Consider the following 21,799-nt stretch of genomic DNA (forward strand, 5'->3'; position numbering starts at 1 on the left):
CGAGCATGGCCGTCCTTTTCCACAGCTGGTCGTTGGTGCCCCTTGGCGCAACCGCGCGAACGCGCTCGTGCCACGGCTGCCGCGTTCGTCGTCTTCTTCCACAGCTGGTTCTGTTGCCTCTCATCATTACAACGTAGGATTTCAATTCTCTTCTGTCGCAGTAATGGGGAGGCCGCGTTTACGGGGGCATGAGCCTAAGGGGGTATGAGCCATTCATTGTCTCACGTGACGGACAAGTTTAATTTTGAAGCAATTTAATTTTGAAGATCGCAAGCGGCAATTGCGACAACAGCATACTGCGGGCATATATACCGTCAGTGACGTTGTTTTCTCCGTCGCAGCCGAACGTGTGTGTAACCTCATTAACAAACACAAAGGCGTAACCAATAATTGAGAAATACTTTAATGTACGGTCGGAATTAATACAGTGATAAACACCACCAGTACAAAGTGCTTGGGCGGTTATCTTTAATTACTCAATATACTGCTAGATATGCAAAGAATGTACGGCGTTTATTAGCTAGCTTGATTTACAGTGAGACGCGTTCCTCAGTATTTACATTCTCATTTTTGTGGCGTGATTGCTTGTAGGTGAAGGAAGAAGCGGGCGAGAAAAGCAACACTTCTAAACCCTTTCGACGGACAGGTTCAAAGAACGTCAAGACTGACACTCAGACGACAAAGCGTCCAGGTAGGAGCTAAAAGGCACCTATGTAACAATTTTTGCCTTGAACATACTACTTTACATTTCCTTCCGTATACATTTCGGTGCATGACGTCTGTTGTGGGCGGACAACGAAACCTATGATGAAACAGGACTGAACGCAGCCGAAAAATATTGTAGGAAGCGTTTTTATTTCTTTATGTACGCTAGCTAAAATTTCACTTTGGCCCGTTTCCGGGAATCTCAAAGCCGAGCATTATCGAAGATGCAAGTACGCACACAGCGTGTTTTTTACACTGTACAATTAAAAAAAAGGAAAATACTGTGAGCGTTGGGAACATTGCGCTTTTGCAGAGCAGTTGTAGGGCGAGGCAGACATTGCAGCTTATAACGTGAGTTTCAGAACACTTTTTTACCCGAATTCCCCCCCCCCCCCCTTTCGAAAAGCCTTTGGGGCAGCTATAAGCTATATATGGCAAGTTTTGAAGCAGTCGCGTTTTATTTCTGCCTCATTTTTAAAGGAATCACTTCTAATGCGACATACATTCATAACCGAAGTTTGACGCTCAATTAAGACAATACTGAAACCGAAGTGGTACCAAAGGAGCACCGCTTTATATCTGACAGATACGACGAGGAAAAAGTGCGGCACCTATTCTGCGCGATGGCATTTAGCGGTAAATGCAGATACGGCACATTGCACCAGATGTTTACTATGACAAACCTGCCGTATTAGTATCTGTCGCGTTGAACTGAAGACTTGCTCGTTGTTTTTCGGAAGGGGTGTTTTGGTTTGTCGTGAGAGCGCGCAAGCATGTAGGAAGGGTATATGCTTTTCTTGGGGAGGGGGGGAGGGGTATTGGAAGGCGTTGAGGTGCAGAGTCCCAACAGTCTTGTCCAGGCAAAAAGATAAACAGTAATGAGAAGTGTGCTAAAGTGCCACAAACCAAGAACAGGAACCTCCTGATAATTTAAAAACTGAATACACTGGCCTCTTCAATGTTTAATGTGCATTGATAAATTGTAACATAAATTGCGTGTGTAGTGGTTAGATAGGGAAGTATATTTATGAAGCAGCATGAAACATGAAGTAGATATGCGCCGATGAGGTCCCTCTGTTTGAACAGAGATTGCGGGGACGTTACGAGCATTGCGCATACAACGTGTTTGACAAATCCCTTCTGATGAGCGTCTGCGCGTCGCATAATTGCGCACTCATAGACTCTGCGTCATCAGTCCTTGACATCTAATCATGCTAAATTGCCGGCCAAGTTTCCCAGGTTCGCTTTTTAGTGCGTCAGTTAAGTTTTACGCAGCGAGGTCTTCACGAGGAACGAAATAGAGAAGTTCTCCCGAATGCCAGAAGGACGACGTAGCGCGGGCGCAACGCAGGAATGGATTGGTTTACGACTTCCATCGGTGCCCTCTTCGAGTTGGAGTGAAAACTTAGCAATAACGTTTGGTTGCATGCTTAGGACAATGTGCTGGGGAAATTGTCTTTTTTAACACGAAAGTGTTTTATGCCGGGGTCCACCAAGACTTCACTGACGTATTTCCGACACGGAAATACGTCATAGAACATAATACAAAGAAAGAAACCAGAAGAAAAAGTTCCACAAACATGCAAAATTTGGAAATCGAACCAACGACCTCTCGGTCCGCGACGATAGATCGCCGAGCGTTTAACCCATTGCGCCACAAACGCATTTGCAGAGAGCTACACAGACGCGCCTTATATATCTAAAGCCCAGTCCACACGTACGCTTGCAAACGCGCGCAAGCTCGCGTCCGCACGCCCACGCATGCGCAGACGGTGCGTCACGGCTCGTACGCGTCGAAACGCGGCGCGATCTCGGTGATCAGCTCCTCTCAGTTATCGCGCGCCTGGGCTGCCTCGCTGCCTCGCGTCGGCGCGCCTGGCTACGCAGCGACGGCGCGGTACATTCAACTCTCAGTTAAGCAGAATTATATCATGCAAGAAAGTGCTTTTTCTTCACTTTTCGTGCTGATCTAACAGCTCCAAAAAGATAACAATTACGTTTATAGATATCGAAGCATTTTGAAGCATTTTGAAGCATTTTGAAGCATTTTGATACGAAGTGGCGTCTGCCAAGGTGTAAACAAGTGAAGCCAGTGGCGCGCGCTGTCGCGCGTATTTGTGGATGCAAACCGCCATTCCTCGCTAGGCGCGGCAACCGCAAGGCGCGTAGACGCGAGCTTACGCGCGTCCGCAAGCGTACGTGTGGTCTGGGCTTAACACTCCTCCGTGTACCCACGCTCTTGCTCGGGGCGGTGCCGCCGCCTACGAGCAGAAAAGAGAAGTACTGCATTTTGACACTAACGCGCACCGAGAGTGAACGCTTCGGTGGTCTCAGCACTACGACGCCTCGATGCCAGCATTCGAAGGGACGCTGGCATCAAGAGGCACTACCAACGCCACCTAGGTGGCGTTCACCATACTCAGCACAGCGGAGCGTGGCCTCCGCAATTAGCTCTGAAAATGTTTCTGAAGTTGATCGCGGAGGCTGCAATTACGACGCGCTGTACGCGCTGATTTGACTCGGTGACGATTCAGTTACGTGCTTTGTCTTGCGCGTTGTATTAGTGTGTCAGTTACGTGCTTCGTCTTTCGCGTTGTGCTAGCGTGTGCAGCGTAGTGCAGCTTCCATATGCACGACGGTTGCTCATGGTCATCGACGTTGGTAGTCGTGATGGAGGAGACGTGCCACCAGGCGTCAGCGTGGGTGCATCAACACCTAAGGGCGCTTTAGCCACAAAACACCAATAGACATTATATATCAATGTGCAATAAACATTACACTACTTCTGTGAAGACACGTTTCACTTTCGTGTTCTATACCGATTCCTATATAAGAGGGATCAACCACATTTTTTCTTTTCTGATGCGAACGGGTTGCGTATTCCTTACAAAAGAGAAATGGGTGCATCATTGCTTGGACTTCTACCACTTTCGCTTGCGAATCTTGTCTAAGGTGGAGGGTGAAGGTGGGGAGTCCGTGCCCCCCTGACAAGATGTCTGATAGAAGGGCTGCTTTACTGCTCTTCCGGAGGGCTTGATTTCAATATGCCATGTATTTGTTGAGCTTTGAATTTTGATGACGAATATCTGAAATCTAATGCAAATTTCAACAACCGGCTTGCAGACGCCATGCCGTTGCGTACTTTAAAGTGAAATCATTTAAAGGGATACGGACGCAAACGTTGGCGGATGGTTTGTTTGCGTCGGAACAAAAGTTGAACTGTTGAAAATGACGAATACAACAAGCTGCTTTGAAAAAAAAGAGCGAGAAACATCTTTTTTTTTTTCGATTTTCTTTTGCACCTTGCCTCCAAGCGGCCACCGGCAGAAGCTGAAATTTGACGTCATACTCATATAACACCTACCCGCGCCCGCGCGCGCGGCCAAGGTCGGCCAAAGCCGTCGCAGTGTTTTCGGGGTTGTCGGTCCCTGGCTGCGTTTGTTGAACGCCTTTCGGCGATCTTCGCACGTGGTCCGTCCGAAACATTATCCCCGTCGGCAGTCCACGCAGGTGGTGCGTCTTAGATGCGCCTTCCCGCGGTCGTCGCTCGGTATTGACGCGTTCGTCGAGGCCGAAGGAAATGCCCAGACATTGCTGTTATAAAAGCATCGTCGGTCGTGACACGCCGTCGCACATGTTTCCCAGAGACGAGAAGGTGCGTAAACTTTGGATACCTGCCTGTCAGCCATCACGCACAGCCTGGAGACCTCTAAAAATGACTTGATTTACGCGGACCATTTGTCGACGATAATTTTGCGACCAGCCCTAGCTGTTCTGAAAGGCGTCGGCATGCCGCTCAAAAGGCAATGCTTAAAGCCTGACGTTGTGCCATCGGTCTTCTCACGAAAACGCAAGGCACAAATGATCAGCGGCGCATTGGAAAAGAGGAGGCGAAAAGATGTCGGTAATGTTTTCGTAAACTTGCAGCCTTCTTGAGCAGTGTGCGCGCGAGGCTGGGGCTGGGCACGAAGGCAGTGATGTCTTTAAAGATCTTGGCAAAGCATAGTAAAACAATACAAGGCTAGCGAGCGCGACTTACGAGATCACACACGCACACACACAGCTCTGCATCTCCACAGGGAAAACGCAGAAAAAACTGAGCAGCACGCCAGACAGGTGCTGCCATCTGTCGGTCGGCTGGCGAAGTGGACGTGAGAGTCTCGGAGGTACTGATACCTCACAGCGGTTGCTCACGCGGACGGCATAAACTACTATTCAGTCACCAACGCAGTGCTGAAGTACCCCGCAGCTGCTTCGCCTGCGTGCGCTCTTGAAAAAGCATGTTTACAGAGGAAATGACAAATAATTCTTGCACAAGTGTCTGGTGCAGAGCGAAATGTTCGCGCTACGGTTCGCGAAAACCTGACTGGCACTTCCGCGGCCGACTGATCTTCTTCGTCGCTTGACGCGGAAGGCTCGTAACCGCAAGCAGTAATATTTCTTGCGAAGTTGGAATGGTCCTCGTCTTCAGAAGTGTACTCATCGCTGGAGGAGGCACTAGAACTCGAAACCATGCTCGCGATGGCGGCGTCGGCGCGCTTCGAATGACCGCGGCCGGCCGGCTGGCTATCCGACAAGGGTGTCGTGACGTCACGCCTTCCAACTCCCGCGGGTCGGGCGGCGAAGTGCGCTCTCACAAAAACGCCAAAAATAAAGCCATCGGCTCAAAAACGAGCTAAGTGACTGCTTCTTTTCGGTGTAATCACACACTGAGGATTCATTTTCAGCATTTTCGTAAAATTTTGAGATTTCGTATCCGTGTCTCTTTAAATCTGTTTCATTCGCCTGCAGCGGCTGCAGTGGACGGCCCTCACCAATCCGTGCGCAGAGACGAACATGCCCCAACGGCAAACGCTGCTGGCTGCGGTGACAACACGGACGTTTCCGAATGCACTGCGCCTCATCAACGTCATCAGCAGTCGTCTGCATCCGCGACAGGACGCTCAAAGGTGAGCGATGTCGAATGCACGAATAAGCCTATAGGCTACCGTGATGATGCGTTTGCCGGCTCAGCAAAAGAGGGAGGACGTCGAAATTATTGAAAATAATCGCCGAGGACACCGAGCCAACAACACGTGCGCACCAAACCGCGGCTCCGCCGTCAGCTTTCGCGTAATTGTGCACAAGAGTCAACTTCACTTGACAATTAATGTGCGAAGCATTAATGGTATTGTTTTTATGAATCATATAACGGTTCTGCAGCGAACGGTTGATGCTTTCGCCACGTGTTGCGAAATGATGCGGAGTGCGGTGCAATGTTTTTTTTCGCCGTTGTTACTTTGATTGCCAGTGACCACAATTTGTGCGGCAAAGATGTTCATTGAAAAGGGGCTGTGCCCAGTGGCACACGCCCTCAAGAACGGCTCACATTTAATTTGCACTACCTCCAGGATCAGCCCACATTTTTAGACGGCATACCTTCACAACCGGGCCCACATGAATAGCCAGCTAGCCGTTACAAAAAAAAAAAAAAAACTGCGTTAAAGTCATCAAGAATGCTTCGCATTAAAAAGCGACTGTTACTCGCAGACGTTGAAGGAAAGAAAGGAGAAAATTATGGTGGCCGCACCTGAGGCGAACGACAACCGCTCTGCCAGAAGAAGACTGCAGGAAAAAGACAAAAGAGCAGAAAGAAGTAAATTACGGGGAGAAAGAAAGCACCGAGGGAAATTTTGGTACAATTAGAGTATTTACACCAGGGACAATTTGCCAGATTTACTCGTTACACTTCGCCTCCACTGCAGGGCACATAATTAGTGCATGCGAGCTAGTCGGCTGGATAGGCCATTGTGCACACCAACCACTGTGGATAGGGAGATGCGAGAAATTTGCAGGGTACTGTACTTTGTGCACGGGGCATTGTGAAGGAGTTATTGAAGTGAACACGCAACTTGGACTCATTTGCTCAACTTTCCAGGTGCATCTTCCCTCGCGAGTTCTACTTTGTTGTAGTGCAGTCAGAACGACAGGGACACATAAATGTACATTAGACAAACACACAGTACTAAGTTAAAACAACACGTTTATTTCCTGTTTTCGCAGCTGTACATAAGCACCTTATAGTTAGAAGGTACCCGCGTAACGCGTGCAAATATATTCGAGCGTAATGAAATCGATGGCTACGGATGCATGTGTCACCGAATGTTGCTTATTCCTAGCTTCCATAATAAAGCGCGTCATTTCCCACTTGCTTCTTTTCAGGATAGCTGTTTCTTTTAATTTGGATTGGCCATCGCATATTTGGCAGGAGAGGGCAAGAAAACCGCCAGCCGCCAGTTTGTTTACCTTGCGAACACGCTCCCATAAACTATGAGTCATACAAGTCGCAGTTTGATGTAGCTCTTTCGACAAGCTAGAAAAATGCTGTATACTACACATGTGGTGGATCCAATGAATTTGTTCTTATGCTTTTTTTTTCGCCTGCAGCTTTAGTAATGATTCCTTCTGGTCACGTATTTTTGCACTGGCGTACTAACTTATTATGCGCCTAAAAACAACGTTTGTGTCACTACTTCCATCAACATCTTTAATTCTGTGGGAGAAGCTACGTATGTGCGGTATGACGGCAATCTTTCTGTTGTTAATGGCGATGCTCGTACAGTTATGGTGCTGACAACTTTTGTTGCGACAACAGTCATATGAACAATCAAGGCGAATTTCCACGGGGGTCTTCGGCGTCGCCGTGATGTTCCCTATAACGTCCAATTACGATAAAATCGCGGTCACGCGCCGTAGGCTGTAGATGCGAGCTGAGAAGAATGGTGCATAGATGGTATCTTCTCGCACTGGTGAAGGAGGAAGGCGGTGAGGATGCGCGCCGTCTTCTCAGGCGCGCGAAGGGGGGAGGGGGACATGTGCGCGCTCCAGGAGGGGCACGGAATGGGAGGCAGGTTAGTGGGCGCCTCTCCTCTTTACCTCCAGCTGCGGCGGCTGAGCACGGCCGCGCGCGCCCTGTTGTAGCGAAATGACACGCTTCAGCTCACCATGGCGACGACGATGAGGGCGATAAGATCCGGCAGGGGCAAGCGCAGATACGGCAGGTACGACGACGACAAAGACCAGCATTTGAGAAACAAGGTTAAACGTAATATTATTCTAAAGTTACACTCTGCACTTGTCAAACAAACAATATGCAAAGCGATGTCATATCGGTTGTCGGCGGCCTGCCTGACTGGCTTGTTCTCCCGTGGTGAAGGGGTGCCGGGAACTGCTGTATTCTTGCTCACCCCGCCAAGACTGAGACTCCTTCTTTAAATCTCATTTTCCAGCATCCAAGGGACTCGCGGACTCGTGGGAGACGCAGACCTCTCCGCCAATTGCCAACTCAGACCAATCAGGCAAGCCGACACGATCCAATAGGGGCCAGTGTTTAAGTGACCAGACATGGTCTCAAAAACACCACGCAGGGAACAAAACTAATCGTGACTCATCGATAGTAGAGCCGAGCGTGAACCGACCGCGACTCATACACAGCATCGTCCCCGGTACCTTTAAGGCAGGCCGCGTGCAGAAGAATCCTTTGGAGGCGTGCATTCTTAGCGAAAGGGAACGTCAGGTAGGACTCAGTCGGCCGGGCGAGAGCACATGCCCGAGACACCCACGCAAAGGCGCCATTCGCCTGCACCGCTCGCTTTCATGGTTCCAAGTCTCGGACACCGCGCTCTGCCCGGCTCCCCCTCATTCAGCAAGACCCAGAATTCACAAAGAGACCCGCGGCATACTTTCTTCGCGACACTACCTCGGAGACAATCTGAGCTGTGTTCGAAGGCTAGCCCACCTGAGATAGCTGATGACTTCGTGTACGCTGTGTCCTCGCGTGCCTAGTTCGCCTCGAAGCGAGAGGCGGCCGGAAGGGGAATCCGCTCGCAGCGGCTGCCGCTCTTCAACACGCCACATTCTGACAGCGAGTGTCCGCGGTCATCGAGTGAGATGTGTTCGTGTTTGCCTGTGCGCGCGTGTCAAAGTGCTTTTAAAGACGATAGTCTTTCTTGGGGAACTTAAACGCTGTAAATTTGGTCTGTCTGTCTGTCTGTCTGTTTGTCTGTCTGTCACCCGATTCAGCCACCTGGCCAAAGTTGGATCACTTGCTTACCGCCCACACTACTTAAACTGGTACGGTTGTTCATACTTGTGAACGTTATCGATCACAAAGTAAATATTACGCATATCTGAGGTGCAACATCACTAGGTAAGTATTAGGAGGTGTGTTCCTTTAATAGAAAATACATAGATACGTAACTCTAAAGACCCTAGTTTCTTAAGCTGCGCTGAAAATGCCATGCTATGCGCGCCGACGAACGACGTTCCCCGACTGCGCGCCGACGAGCGCCCTCTGCCATGGAGGAAGGAAATCCTCTGCACAAGCTCATGTTTCCCGATGTATTGCCAGATGGCGTCCATGTCTCACGCACTGCCTCCTCAATTTTATCAATGCCAGCCAGATGCGGCCGATTCAACATAAAGGAAGCGCTGTCTGAGGCAGGGAAAAACATAAATGGCCGCTTGATGAAATAATGCGGTAAAATGAAATCTGTTCAAACAAACCTCCATTGCATTTATCATGCCAGGACGGAAATGGTACGAGAACAGCATCACGGGTGGCCGCGGATCAGACCAGCACTCATGTAGTACGGCCGGCAGAAGACTGTCGTCTTTCGACGACATTTGCAGCGAAGCACGCAGATACGCGGCAATTTTTTAATTTATTTAGCAAGCGAATCTTTACAGCAGTTTATAGCAGCCGATAAAATAACTAACCTTACTTCGTAAGCAATCACTGCATTGCCTGTCGGGTGAAACTGACTTTTTGATGCGAAAGTGCCCAATGGCCCATTGAGAGAAAAATCCGGCGGCGTCTGTAGCAGCGAAACGGCACCTAACTTCCCATTGGCTGCGACGTCCCGTCTCGAGCGCTTGCTGGCTCGGGCCTCGACGGTGCAGAGCAGGCGAAAGGGAACACCTGCTGCTGCGCTATTGCGTCAGAGGTAACGGCATCGCCGCGATGCCACGTCACCCTCGCTCTTGGAAGCCTGTGTTATCCACACGTTCCTTATTTATTTATTTGTTTGTTAATACTGTCAACCCACAAAGGGTCATTATAGTTGCACCGCGCAAGCTTTCGCCTGCGTTCTAGCTGCGCCTCGGTAAGGGCAAATAAAAAAAAAACACCGCATATCCACGGGGTGAATGATGGTAAGTGGGCGAAGCTCCGGAGTGAATCATCGGTAAACCGTGAATCTTCCGTGTAATTCGCCCAGTCTCGCCGCACTAAATTGAACGATTGACTTCCACCAATGACACGCGCCATATGTGACGTCATTCCTATTATTGCGATAGCAATTATATGGACACTTCAACCGGATTTCGGCCGTCGCCGTCGCCGTGAGGTTCCCTATAGATAAAATCTTCGCCGCGTGCCGTATGCCCGAGCGGAAGCGTGCGGGGACGCGCGCTATCACGGAGAGCGAACGCACTCAATCTCCCACGCGCAAGCAAGGAAGCGGGAAGCCAGCGCCGGAGGGAACGGGGGGGGGGGGGGGGGGGGCGCACTTCCACTCTGCCAACAACCGCGCTCGTCGCTCGCTCGCACCGTCTCTTATCTCCACACGGCTCTGACCTCTTTGCGCCGTGCATTCGCCGCTCAGTTTCCGTTGAAGCGATAGACCGCACGTACCTTCGCCGCTGCGGCGTATCCGCTTGCTGCCAGAGTTTTGACGGTCGTTGTCTGCAGTCATTCAGTGTGATCTACTCATGTTTGTTTGTGCGCGCTCACACCACGCTTGTTCATTCAGTTAGTAATAGTCGGGTCACATTTTCCAACGCACGCTACACATGCAATGCTGCCCGGATCGGCAGTGCAGCGCTACAGGTGTGTCCCTTCGCACGCGCTGCCCACGGGAAGCGCTTCTCATCAATACCACCGTTTCACACGCGCCTTCTCGTGGTCATCGAGTCTCTCTTCATGTCGGTCTACTTACGCCGCAGCACACCTGCTTACTTAATCAGCTCATGTTTACTACAATTCATATTGCTACCAAAGCCGCTCACCTTACTTCGTATGACATTGCTGTGTTGCTATCGCATTCATTGCTTCGCCCTTAGGGCGAAACTGTGACATTTTTTTATTGCGATAGCAATTATATGGACACTCAAAAGCAGATTTCTGCCGTCGGCGTCGCCGTCGCCGTCGCCGTGAGGTTCCGTATGACGTCATTTGGAGATGAAATCGTCGCCGCGCGCCGAACGCTGTATGTGCGAGTGAAAGGGCGCGAGGGGCGCGTCTTTCACGGGGAGTGAACGCACGGCGGAGAACAAACGCGCGTTCTGCGCCGTGCTCGCTTAAGGGCTGCAGAAGTAGGCGTCTCTTTTCTCCTTTACAATCACCATATATGTAGAGCAAACGCGCCTTCTTCGGACGCGCGAGAGGCCGTGGGGGAGGGGGAGGGAAGGGAGGCGACGTTTAGCTGCGGCACCAAGTGCCTATTTATATCAGAGGCTCCAGCAACAGTCACCAACGCCGCACGCATTTTGAGCTAACGCGGGCAAAACGCCGATGGCGTCGACAACAGTTCTGCGTGTTGTTGCTACCAAAGCCGCTCACCTTACTTCGTATGACATTGCTGTGTTGCTATCGCATTCATTGCTTCGCCCTTAGGGCGAAACTGTGACATTTTTTTATAACAGCGCCCTTCATTATAATTGCACCATCTCCCGCTTAAGGGGACGCTAGCACAAACGCGTTAGAAACGGTGCAGTACTCTCTAGTAAGGGGGGGAGGCCACAGCGTCTTACGCAGCCGTTTACACATGCCGGAACGTGCACCGCGTTTGCCGACGCCATCACATGACTGCTGAGAGAGTATAACCCCCGTATTTATAAACGCTCCTCGACTTGAACTTGACTTGCCACCGCCTTCAACGCGTTTCGAACGCGCTGCCCAAGGCGGTGGCAAGTCAAGTTCAAGTCAAGGAGCGTTTATGAATACGGGGGTAAGGCGGAGAGGCCACAGCGTCTTACACCAGCTTCTTACACGGGCCGTAACGCGCTAGCACAAACGCGTTAGAAATGCGCAGTATTTCGTTAATGTTGGGTATTTATTGTCATCGTGGTGCGTGTTTCCATGTGCGCTTCGTGGCGTAGCGGCTAGCGCCGCGCGTTCGTAAGCGAGGGGTCCCTGGTTCGATTCCGCGCTACGGACACAACTTTCGGAATTTTTTTTTTCATAAAAGTAGACATGGCTACCTACTACTACTACATACTACAGAGGAGGGACAGACCCACACCCTAAGGAGCTTCGCCCCTAAAAGTTGGAGGACGCTTAAGCTTCGCCTTTAAGAGGGGAACGCGATAGCGTTATCGGGCTCCGTTCGCGTCAAATTTTTCTTTATATGTAGGCTTCGCGGCAACACATAACGTGGGAAATCCAGCTTACAAAAACAAAGCTTACAGTGATCCCCTTAAAGTTGGCTTCACTTTTAAACACAAGTGCATTGCTGGGAAAGCACTTTAAGAATTACAGGAGCAATTTAAGCCGTCTTATATCAAAATGTGAAGGCCCTAGGACCTTTTTTTATTATTTTAAAATTTAGTTTAGAGGCGCGCGCGTCTCCAAAATTTAGAAAGGCTCGGTTTTCAACGTTCCCCTCAATGTTGCCTAGAACCAAAGTACAGCGAAACCCCATCAGAACTGGAGGACGCTTAAACTTTGCCTTTAAGAGTGGAACGCGATAGAATTCAAAGATCCCTGGCTGCTTATGAGGCTTTTTAGATGCGAAGCATCTTATGCTCGGGGCTATGTCGCTTCCTCCCTCCGCCGTGCGGCGTCCACTTCCTGTTCCGGTTTCACTTCCGGTTGCGCTTCCGCTTCCGGTTCAGGAAGCCAGCTTCCGGCTTCCGGAGAACGCTCCCGGCGTTTTGCCCGAATGATCCCCAGGTGCTTGGCCCACTCATCATCATTCACTTCGTCCTCTCATTCTCCTTCCGCAACGCCGCGATGAGTGCCACGGACAGCGCCAGCGTCAACGCCAGTGTCAGCGCCGTGGACAGCGCCGCGGAGAAGAGGGCTCGAGCCACTGCCACGAAACGGCAGCGGCGACGGGCCGATCTGAAAACTAATGGGAACTTGATTCGACCCCATGGCTGCTTCGCATACTACTCAGGGTTCCCCTACGGGAAGATGGTGTAATTTTTTCTTGCATATTCAAATTACAATCCGACGCTATCACGTCTGTAGGTTGTGGCTAAGTCGTAATTTACGATTTTTCTGACGAATTTTACTTTGAGAAACTAAATTTTTATTAACTAACGCCTTGCGCTATGCGGAGGGCCTGTGTGGTCGGGGTGTTTCGGGATGATGTGGTTTGGCATGATTATTTACGCCAGACGCCGATGTTTAACGCTGTAACCGACACCGACGCCGGATTTTCTGTGACACGGGGCCCTGAACGTTATCGCGTTAAAACGCGCTCGTTTTCCCGCGAGGATTTAATATCTCGAAAGACCACTCAGCAGCGTTCAATTGGACATTAATGCTTTCGCATTCACAACTCATTAATTCTTAGGTGTCGTCGGATTTTTTACGGCGAAAGCCTTAGGTCTCAATGTTTCAAGGTCGCGTTGTGAGATACAGAAAAACAGAGCAAGCCGGGAAAAGGAAACAGCAGCGCTGGAGGAGAGTTCTGAGTACGGGCGACGGAGCGCAGACACATAGTTGAGGGAAAGGGCAACGGCTGTGCAGTAGAAGCGTGGAGGGAAAGGGCAGCAACACCGCTGGGGAGGAGGAGGAGGGAAATGTGCGAAGCATTCCCTAATGTATTCTGCATTCCCTAATGGGAATGCAGAATTGGTGGAGAGAGGCCGCTGAGAGAGGTCCAACTAGGATTTCGCCTTTACATTTTTAGAAAGTTCTGAGCATCCCTCGGAACTTTTTTCTTCTGCTTTCTTATTTAAGCAATCCTCTTGCGACTGACAAGAGCACGTGGCTAATGTATTTGGCAGCGCCTTAATTTTAGATTTGTCATCCGAAGCCATCGCACACGATAAAAGAGTTTAATATTGGGCTAGTTGGTGTTTTGACACGACAACCATCTTAATATGGCGCGCAACGGGACGGAACAACAGAAGGGAAGACGAACGCAGCCGCAATATTTGGGAATCGACACGAGGTGCTGCAATGACTTCTTTAGCGCCTGACTTCCTCTCTTCACAACTTTAGTATGAGCAGAATGAAACTGCAAAAGTGGATCAGTTGCCCAAGGTTCGTAACCCCGGCTTTTTTTTTTTTTTTGCTGTCGTTTAGCACAGCATTATAGTCATGGAATGTGATCTGGTGGTTTAAGACAGAAGCGGATAGCGGTGAAAACGGAAGCAAATGCATTATCAAAACGATCAGATTCATAGTCTATGCACAATTCACGTGAGTGTTGACTGTACATTTGATGATTTTATTCGTGCATTCGATGAGATCCCGTACCTTCCAACAATTAGTACGGCCACAAAAGTGTCGGCTTGCGGTTCCTCGGTTGTGTTTACGCTTATTCAGCAACTTACGGGTATCCTGTGATGTTTTGGGGGGTATAAGTACGGCGGCAAAAACTGGAAATAAACCTGCTGTTTAAAGTGCAACGCTGTGTTTGGTCTACTGTGCCTTTCTGTGGTAACAGTCGTTCTGCCTGCGGTACAACAAAATAGAAGATGCCACGTCAACAACCGCGTATAGAATCCTCATTTCTTCGCGAGAGGCGTCGGCAGAGTGTTATGAAAAATGTCTGAGCACGAAAAAACTAAAAAAAGCGCTAAATTGAGAACCACACGGCACGAGATTTTTCTTGATGGTATTGTATGGAGTGACTTGGTTTCAGAAAGCCTTTGTCCTGAAAGAAAAAAATAGCAGTCTTTTCCACATAAGGAAGCAGGCTGACGGCAAAGTCGGCAGCGTGTAGGTGCAGTCAGGCCGCATTTATTCTCGTCCACCATTTTTTTCACTAATTTTAAGACATAAAATGCGTCTTCAGCATATGTTTGTCCACATGTGGCAACATGAACTGATGATAGTTCACTCATTGTGACTTGTTTGTGAACAAATTGATTTACATTTGCGGAAGCTATTGTAGCGCACATGGGACAAACACGAAAAACATACAGGCGCCAATACTCTTCGTGGAAGCTCGCCCCGAGGCCAACACTTTGCCAATGTGACATTCGCACATTTCCAACAGCGTTTGTGACGTGCCTTGTGCTGCACAAGAAGCCTGGAATTCAATGCGACGCAATGAAAGGAAGGATCGGTACCAGTATATCTTTTCCACCGGGGCGTTCTTTCAACGAATGTTGGGTGTTGCGCTGCACACTTAAGGCCAAACTACACGTAAGCTTGCCGGCGCGCGAAAGCTCGCGTCCACGCGCACGCATGCGCAGATGGTGCGAGACAGATCGTACGCGTCGAAGCGCGACGCGAGCACCGATATCTAGTTCAGACAAATATCGGTCCTCTGGTTGCCTCACAAAATTATGAAAAGAGGTCTACCAAGGTGAAAAAATTTGAGTCACTTTACCATACGCTGAAGATTATGAAGGCGAAAGCCTGCGCGCACGAGACATTCATTAAATTATACCACATTCTCCTTCGAATGCCTTGTTAATTCCTATTAATTGTTTTCTCCGACCAAAGGTCGTGTATTCGAGTGCCTTAATTGGCCCTAATTAACTTCACCGTATGTAACACCAAAGGTCGTATGTTCGACTCCCGCCAAGGGTCGTGGGTTCGGATGCGTTAATTAACCTTATTTTAATTAACTGTACCTTTTTACCTTCACATTTATTTACACCAAAGGTCGTGGGTTCGAGTGCGGATGCGTTAATTAACCTTATTTTAATTAACTGTGCCTTTTTACCTTCACATTTATTAACACCAAAGGTCGTGGGTTCGAGTGCCTTAACTATATCTTAATTAGCTGTGCCTTAAATACCAAAAAAGCCGGAAGATCCCACGCCCTGTTCGAATCGATATTAAGCGAAGCAGTATGCGGAGAGCCTTCCAAGTTAACGAAACGACCATGAGAGCACCAAGACGTTGGCGGCTGTTTCATGACCTACGTGACACGCATGTCATGAGTCATGACATTCATCTCATGAGTCCTCAAGAGTTCCTTTAGCTACACCTAGGAGACATTAGACAGTTTTAGTATTGCCGAAATGGCACCACGCTAAACGCAAATAAATAGCGGGGTCAGACTGCGCATGCTCAGAACGCTATTACAGTTTTGCGGGTAGCGTGCGTCCGCTATTTTTCGAATATAGCGGAGACGCTAAACGCTCGCTAAGTGTTTAGCGTTGCAAACATGGCGGCACCCTCGGCCCTTTGACTTGACCATGCAGGCTCGTTTCAAGGCTTGGCGTGGATCCACACGGCGAGTTTGGTTGTCGAGTTTGCTGCTTTGACTACTCGCAGCTAGATGGTTTTGCGCTTAGCGGCGCATCGTTGTCTTACGCTATACTAAAACTCTATCGAACAGCGTTCCGCAAAGATTTAGCGAGCGTAACACGCTATCGCTAACGCAAACATTTTCCGCAATACTAAAACTCTCTTTAAGGCAAAAGTCTTAGTCATGCTCATGACTATAACTTCGACCATCAAACTTGAGCCTTTTCTTAACCCACGTCCGAACCCTTTTCATTGGTTGTTGAGTGTTAATGTTTTTCCCTGAGTCATTGATGTTTTTGCGGAGTCATGCTCATAACAATGACTTCTACCACCATCATTTAGTGTTTCCTTCACTTAGTACCCATTCACTTAGTACCGAACCCATTGCAGTGGTTTTTCAGTGTTATTCTTTTTTCGCTGAGTCATTGCGATTTTTGCTTGTTCATGACTATAACTTCTACCATAATCTTTTAGTGTCTCCTTCACTGAGTACCAACGTCAATACCCATTCCAGTGGTTTTTGAGTGTTAATCTTTTTTCGCTGAGTCATTGTTATTTGCGCTGAATAATGCTCATGACTATGTCTTCTACCAGTATCCTTTAGTGTTTACTTAGTACCCACGTCAGAACCTATTTCAGTGGTTTTTGAGCGTTAACCTTTTTCGCTGGGTCATTGTCATGACCTACATGACACACATGTCATGACATTTATGTCATAACCTATCACTGATGTTCGTCATATCATGTTAATACTATGTACTATACTATAGTATACTGTCATACTATGTTAATTTTAGTACCTACCAAGTAAACGAAACGACCATGAAAGCACCAAGACGTAGGCGGCTTTTGATGACTTACATGACAAGCATATCATATTCATGTCATGACATAACATTTATGTTCGTCATATACGCTTGTCATAGTACGCCAATTTTGGTACATACCAAGTTAACGAAGCAACCATGAGAGCACAAAGACGTAGGCGGCTAGATAGATAGATAAATAAATAAATACTGTCAAAGTCGCAGATGTTCGCCAAGAAATGCTTCGCATTTAAATGTTTTGGGTTCGACTTCGATCGAGCTTTATGCCATCCAATTTTGGGGCCATTGAATTTTATTGCCCGAGTGCGTTAATTAACTCCGCCTTATTAACTGACTTAACTTCCCCCATATATAACACCAAAGGTAGTAAGTTCGCCTTAACACCAAAGGTCGTGGGTTCCACTCCCACCATTGGTCGTGGGTTTTGGTGGCACTTTTTGGTGGCACACAATTTCGGTGTCGTAACGCCTGACAGGGAATTTTTCGATGTCCTGGCGCGCGCGTTTCAGGTTCCAACCGCCATTCCTCGCGAGGCGCGTCAAGCCAAGCGCAAGTTGCGTGGAGGCGAGCTGTGGCGCCGGCAAGTGTACTTGCAGTTTTGGCCTTTACGTAAATGCGGCTGGGGATCGCCTACAGACGTGTGGTCTTTACTTGCAGTACGCTGTACTTTCTCGCTACTCGTTGTTGCAGTTATAGCGACACCGTCATCCTGCCGTGATTTGACGGCGCTTGCGCGGCACGCGCGTGGAGCCTCCAGGCACGCGGACAAGCGTGCAGTGCGTTCGTGCTTAAAAAAAATGGTTGATCCCTCTTTCATAGGCATCGGTAGAACACGAAAGCGAAACGTGTCTTCACAGAAGCTGTTGCATGTTTCCTTCGTGAACTCACGCTCCGCTGCTTCGAAAGGCGCACGATTTGCGGGTCGGCGACCGTTTTGCAGGTTTGTTGGCGCGTGGCGTCCTGCTGGCGAATGGCTTTGGCGAAGGTGCAAGCATTCTGATCCGGCTTCGCAGTGGCTAGGGCATCCTGTCGAGCAGCAAAGCGCTCAGCGACAGGAATGCGAGTGGTAGAGTACGCACCATCCGCCGCGAACGCTCTACGGCGTTGTGCTTTACGCCGGAGTGGCTCTCGCCGGAGCACAACGAGATTCGCCCGGCGACGTCGTTGCCTTTCTGCGCCGCTTAGCGCAGAAGTTGTCTGAGGTGGTGCTATCGCAAGCGAAGCAGTAGGCGATGCACTGCTGACGCACGGTGCAGCCTTAATCCGTAGGCGACGAGGCGCCATAGGCTAATCCGACGCGAAAGCCAAAGCACAGAACATGCATCTATATGGCCAAACCATGTGCGGTAACTGCCTACACGGGGCCACATACTCTAGCGTTGCAATTAGAGTGTACTAGACAATGGTCGAGTGGGCCGAACGGCGCTCTGCCGCTGAGGCGCCGTGTGTGGAAAAATAGTGCGAGGGCGCTGCGAGCGAACTGGATTGGGGTGGAGCCGCGCTCCGCGGCATATTCAACGCACTTTCGCTGTGGGCGCCGAGGCCGATTGCGCATAGTACGCTTTTAAAATAGCGCTTTATTTCAACTGCAACTTTATGTTTACACTATTTTGCCAAACATATATATTTGAGGCATAGATTATACAACGCGACGTCTTCAATTTTGCTGTCGTTGTCAAGCGCGTCGTCTGCTAGCGAGCGCGCGTTCGCTACGCGGACGCTGGCGCACGCCCAGTTTTTCTCGCAGAACCTCTGTGCAGTACATTTTTTAATGGTTTAGTTGCTTCGGTGCGCCCATGACTCTTGACGGCCGGTGCCAAACGTAGTTTTAGCCAGGTGAACTGCTGTTTTTACCACTGTCCTCTAAAAGTAACTGCTATCTCCGCGCCATGGAGGCTACGTAAGAAAATTTTATTGTTGATGTCGTGTCATTTTACATGCGCTTCTTGTTGGTGGATATTGATCAGGGAAGATGATGGAAGAAAACAATAGTAGAGTGAAATAAACCAGGTTTATTAACTGCGTGGCGCGAAGAATGACCACTGTATTTCTAGGTAATTAAATCAAATGGTACATATATATATATATATATATATATATACGTGTGTGTGTGTGTGTGTGTGTGTGTGTGTGTAAGGGAAAAATAACAAATTTTCTAAATGCAATTGAAAAAGTGAGAACTTCCGACCGGAATAAGCGCACGTGTTTGCAGTGACAAACACACTTATCAGTGAATACTGGAAATAAAACTCTCATTCGCAGAAATAGTATTCATAGCAGACAAAACCATCTTATATATATATATAAATATATGTGTGCGTGCGTGTGTTTGTGTGTGTGCAAGTGTTATTATTATACTGTATGACGCGGAATAGCCATTTCCCCATTTCCGCTCGAATGTAACGCATAACAGCACTATTGAAATCTCAAAGGTGAGTGACTGCATGCAAGTGAGGACTGTTATTCCGAATAATTTTGCTGCCGGAGAGTCGTGGCTGTTGCGCAGAGGCGCAGTTCCTGAGAGAATTAACGGACGGGTGTTAATAAGTCCTGCTTAACAAGTTCCTAGCTCTCATTCAATATAAACGCCACGTTTTGGGGCAGCCTGTAAATCTCCTAACATGATTCAGACAAGAATTTTTGACAGTCTCACCATGTTTGCAACCCATTAAAACTGAGTGCCCCATGTGTACCACGCTTATCTTCTTCAACGAACGCAACAGATCTGCACATATCTCTACGTGTGTGTGAGACATGCCGTTCCTTTAATTGTTTCATTATAGTTGTTACGATAGTGCAGCGGATAACTGAACGCTACAGAGTTGAGCGGTCATACATTTGGGAACGGCATTACATTTACGCATGAAATATAGGATAAGCGTAACATGTTTTTCTCGGAAATCAGACTCGAGAATAATTTATATTGTTTACACACCCATAAATAAGCCGAAGAACGCAGCCACCTGCTTTTTCTTTTTTTTTAATGTAAGCAAATTCTTGGGCAAAACCACGATATGATTATGAGACACCCGGTTTAGTTTTTTCCACCTGGTGTTCTTTAACGCGCACCTAAATAGAAGTACACGAGTCTCTTTCCATATCGTTCCCATCAAATTCCGCGACCTGGATTGAACCCGCGAGCTCCAGAATTAGCAGCGCAACGCCGTATCCACGATATAGGCACTAATTAGGCTACCGCGCAGGCTTTCTTTTGAAGTATCGCCTGGAAAAAGATTCCACGTACGGCTTACGGCCAAAGATGAACATATAGAATGGCTAGCTAAAACCGTTTTCGGCGCTCGAGGTCCGACTGCAATAAATGACCCCGTACCAATTACTCCGCATTCTCTTACGCGAGAAAGGCGGAAACTTGAATGGAATGTTGCACTGCAGTTTACTCTTTTTTTTTTTAATCTATACCAGTGCTTCCCGTAAATCAAAGTACGAGGCGCCGGATGGGGCAGAAATGCTTTACTTGTTTGAAGCGGCAAGCTAGGTTACATATGTTGCTTCGTCTGCGTTTCGTCAGACCTACTGATAGAAAACTATATGCGCAACAATACACACGAGAGATACCTGTCGCTTGAAGAACTAGAAAAAAATATTTTCTCCAAAGGGAACCGTACAATAACATAGTAGAATGAAAGCCGACACTGCGGCCGCAATGCACGCGAAATCACCGAGCGGCATTAGAAAATAATAATATATAAATAAAGAAAAGAAAGGAAAAGAAAGGCATAAATACATGTCATATGCAATTATGAACACCATTTGAGCAGTCTGAACGCAAATACCAGCGCGCGAAGTAGTACGAATGACCCTGCCGAGCAGTATCGCCAGCAGTTTCCAACGGCGCGACCTTGATGCGGCCCAATCCACTTCGACCGCAGCGCCGCCCCAGTATTTTTCCACGTCGGGCGCCTCACTGCAAAGCATGCGCCGCCCCAGCCGCTCGTCCCACTCGACCATATTCTAGTACACTCTAGTTGCAATCGTTCAGCCACGATGGGAATGATGGGAAGTGCATGGATTTGTCTGATCTTCGTGCTTGTGGATTTAGACGTTCTTGTGACTTTGTTTATTGCACTTCATATGCCTTCATTGTCGTAAATTTCCGAGGAATGTATACTTTTCGAAGTGCAGAAGACACGCACAATCGCCCTTAATTAAAACGGTGGCGAGGTGTCCAAATGGAAACGCGCCAAGAGTCTCAATGCCCGTGAGCAAGGGCGTTTTATGTCGCGTGTCGAGGCGTTCGTCTGTGGCGTCAAGAACCGCCTTACCGCGTTTGGTGTGCGGACGCGTCATGGCTTGCTCCGACGAACGTGTTGCGGCGGTCGCGTCTGGCCCCGCTGTAAAGGGTTGCAGCCCGCCTGCAGGCTACAAGTTTGTTCTTCCTACGTTGCCATCAGACGAAACAATGAAACCATGTGTTTTCCTGGATTGCGACGTTGGAGGAAGACCGTGCCGGATCGAGGATTTCTGTTCACCGGTTCAAGAACTGGGCGTAATCAAAGCGGTGAGTGGCATCGGGCCCTACCAAATAAGTAATGTTTGGATGCTCAAGCTGCGTACCCCGGAAGCGATAAATCGCTTGTGAGCTGCAGATGAATTAGGGTAAAAGGACAATACTGCGCTGTTATCGACCCTGTCAAGCAGGAGCTTACTGTAAAAGTACACTGGGTCGCTTTTGACGTGCCTAACGAGGCAGTTCGAAAAGTGCTTAGTGAGTTTGGCGACGTGAAGGACGTCAAGCTAGAGGAGTGGGGTGTGCCGGAATTTCAACAGGCCGATTCGACGGCGCACGTCACTCGTATGACCTTTCGTGACGGGATCACCGCGTATG

General features: G+C 48.7%; 1 protein-coding gene across 1 annotated transcript in view; it reads left to right on the forward strand.

The window, feature by feature from the left end:
• The window catches only part of LOC125945232 (uncharacterized), an 83,698-nt gene that overhangs the window by 5,881 nt on the left and 56,018 nt on the right, over window positions 1-21,799 (forward strand). The window contains exons 2-3 of the mRNA XM_049666899.1: window positions 592-691; window positions 5,497-5,654. Coding sequence (XP_049522856.1) covers window positions 592-691; window positions 5,497-5,654 — 258 coding nt within the window. The remainder of the gene's footprint in view (window positions 1-591; window positions 692-5,496; window positions 5,655-21,799) is intronic.

The sequence above is a fragment of the Dermacentor silvarum genome, chromosome 5 (assembly GCF_013339745.2).
Source record: "Dermacentor silvarum isolate Dsil-2018 chromosome 5, BIME_Dsil_1.4, whole genome shotgun sequence".
Lineage (NCBI taxonomy): Eukaryota > Metazoa > Arthropoda > Arachnida > Ixodida > Ixodidae > Dermacentor > Dermacentor silvarum.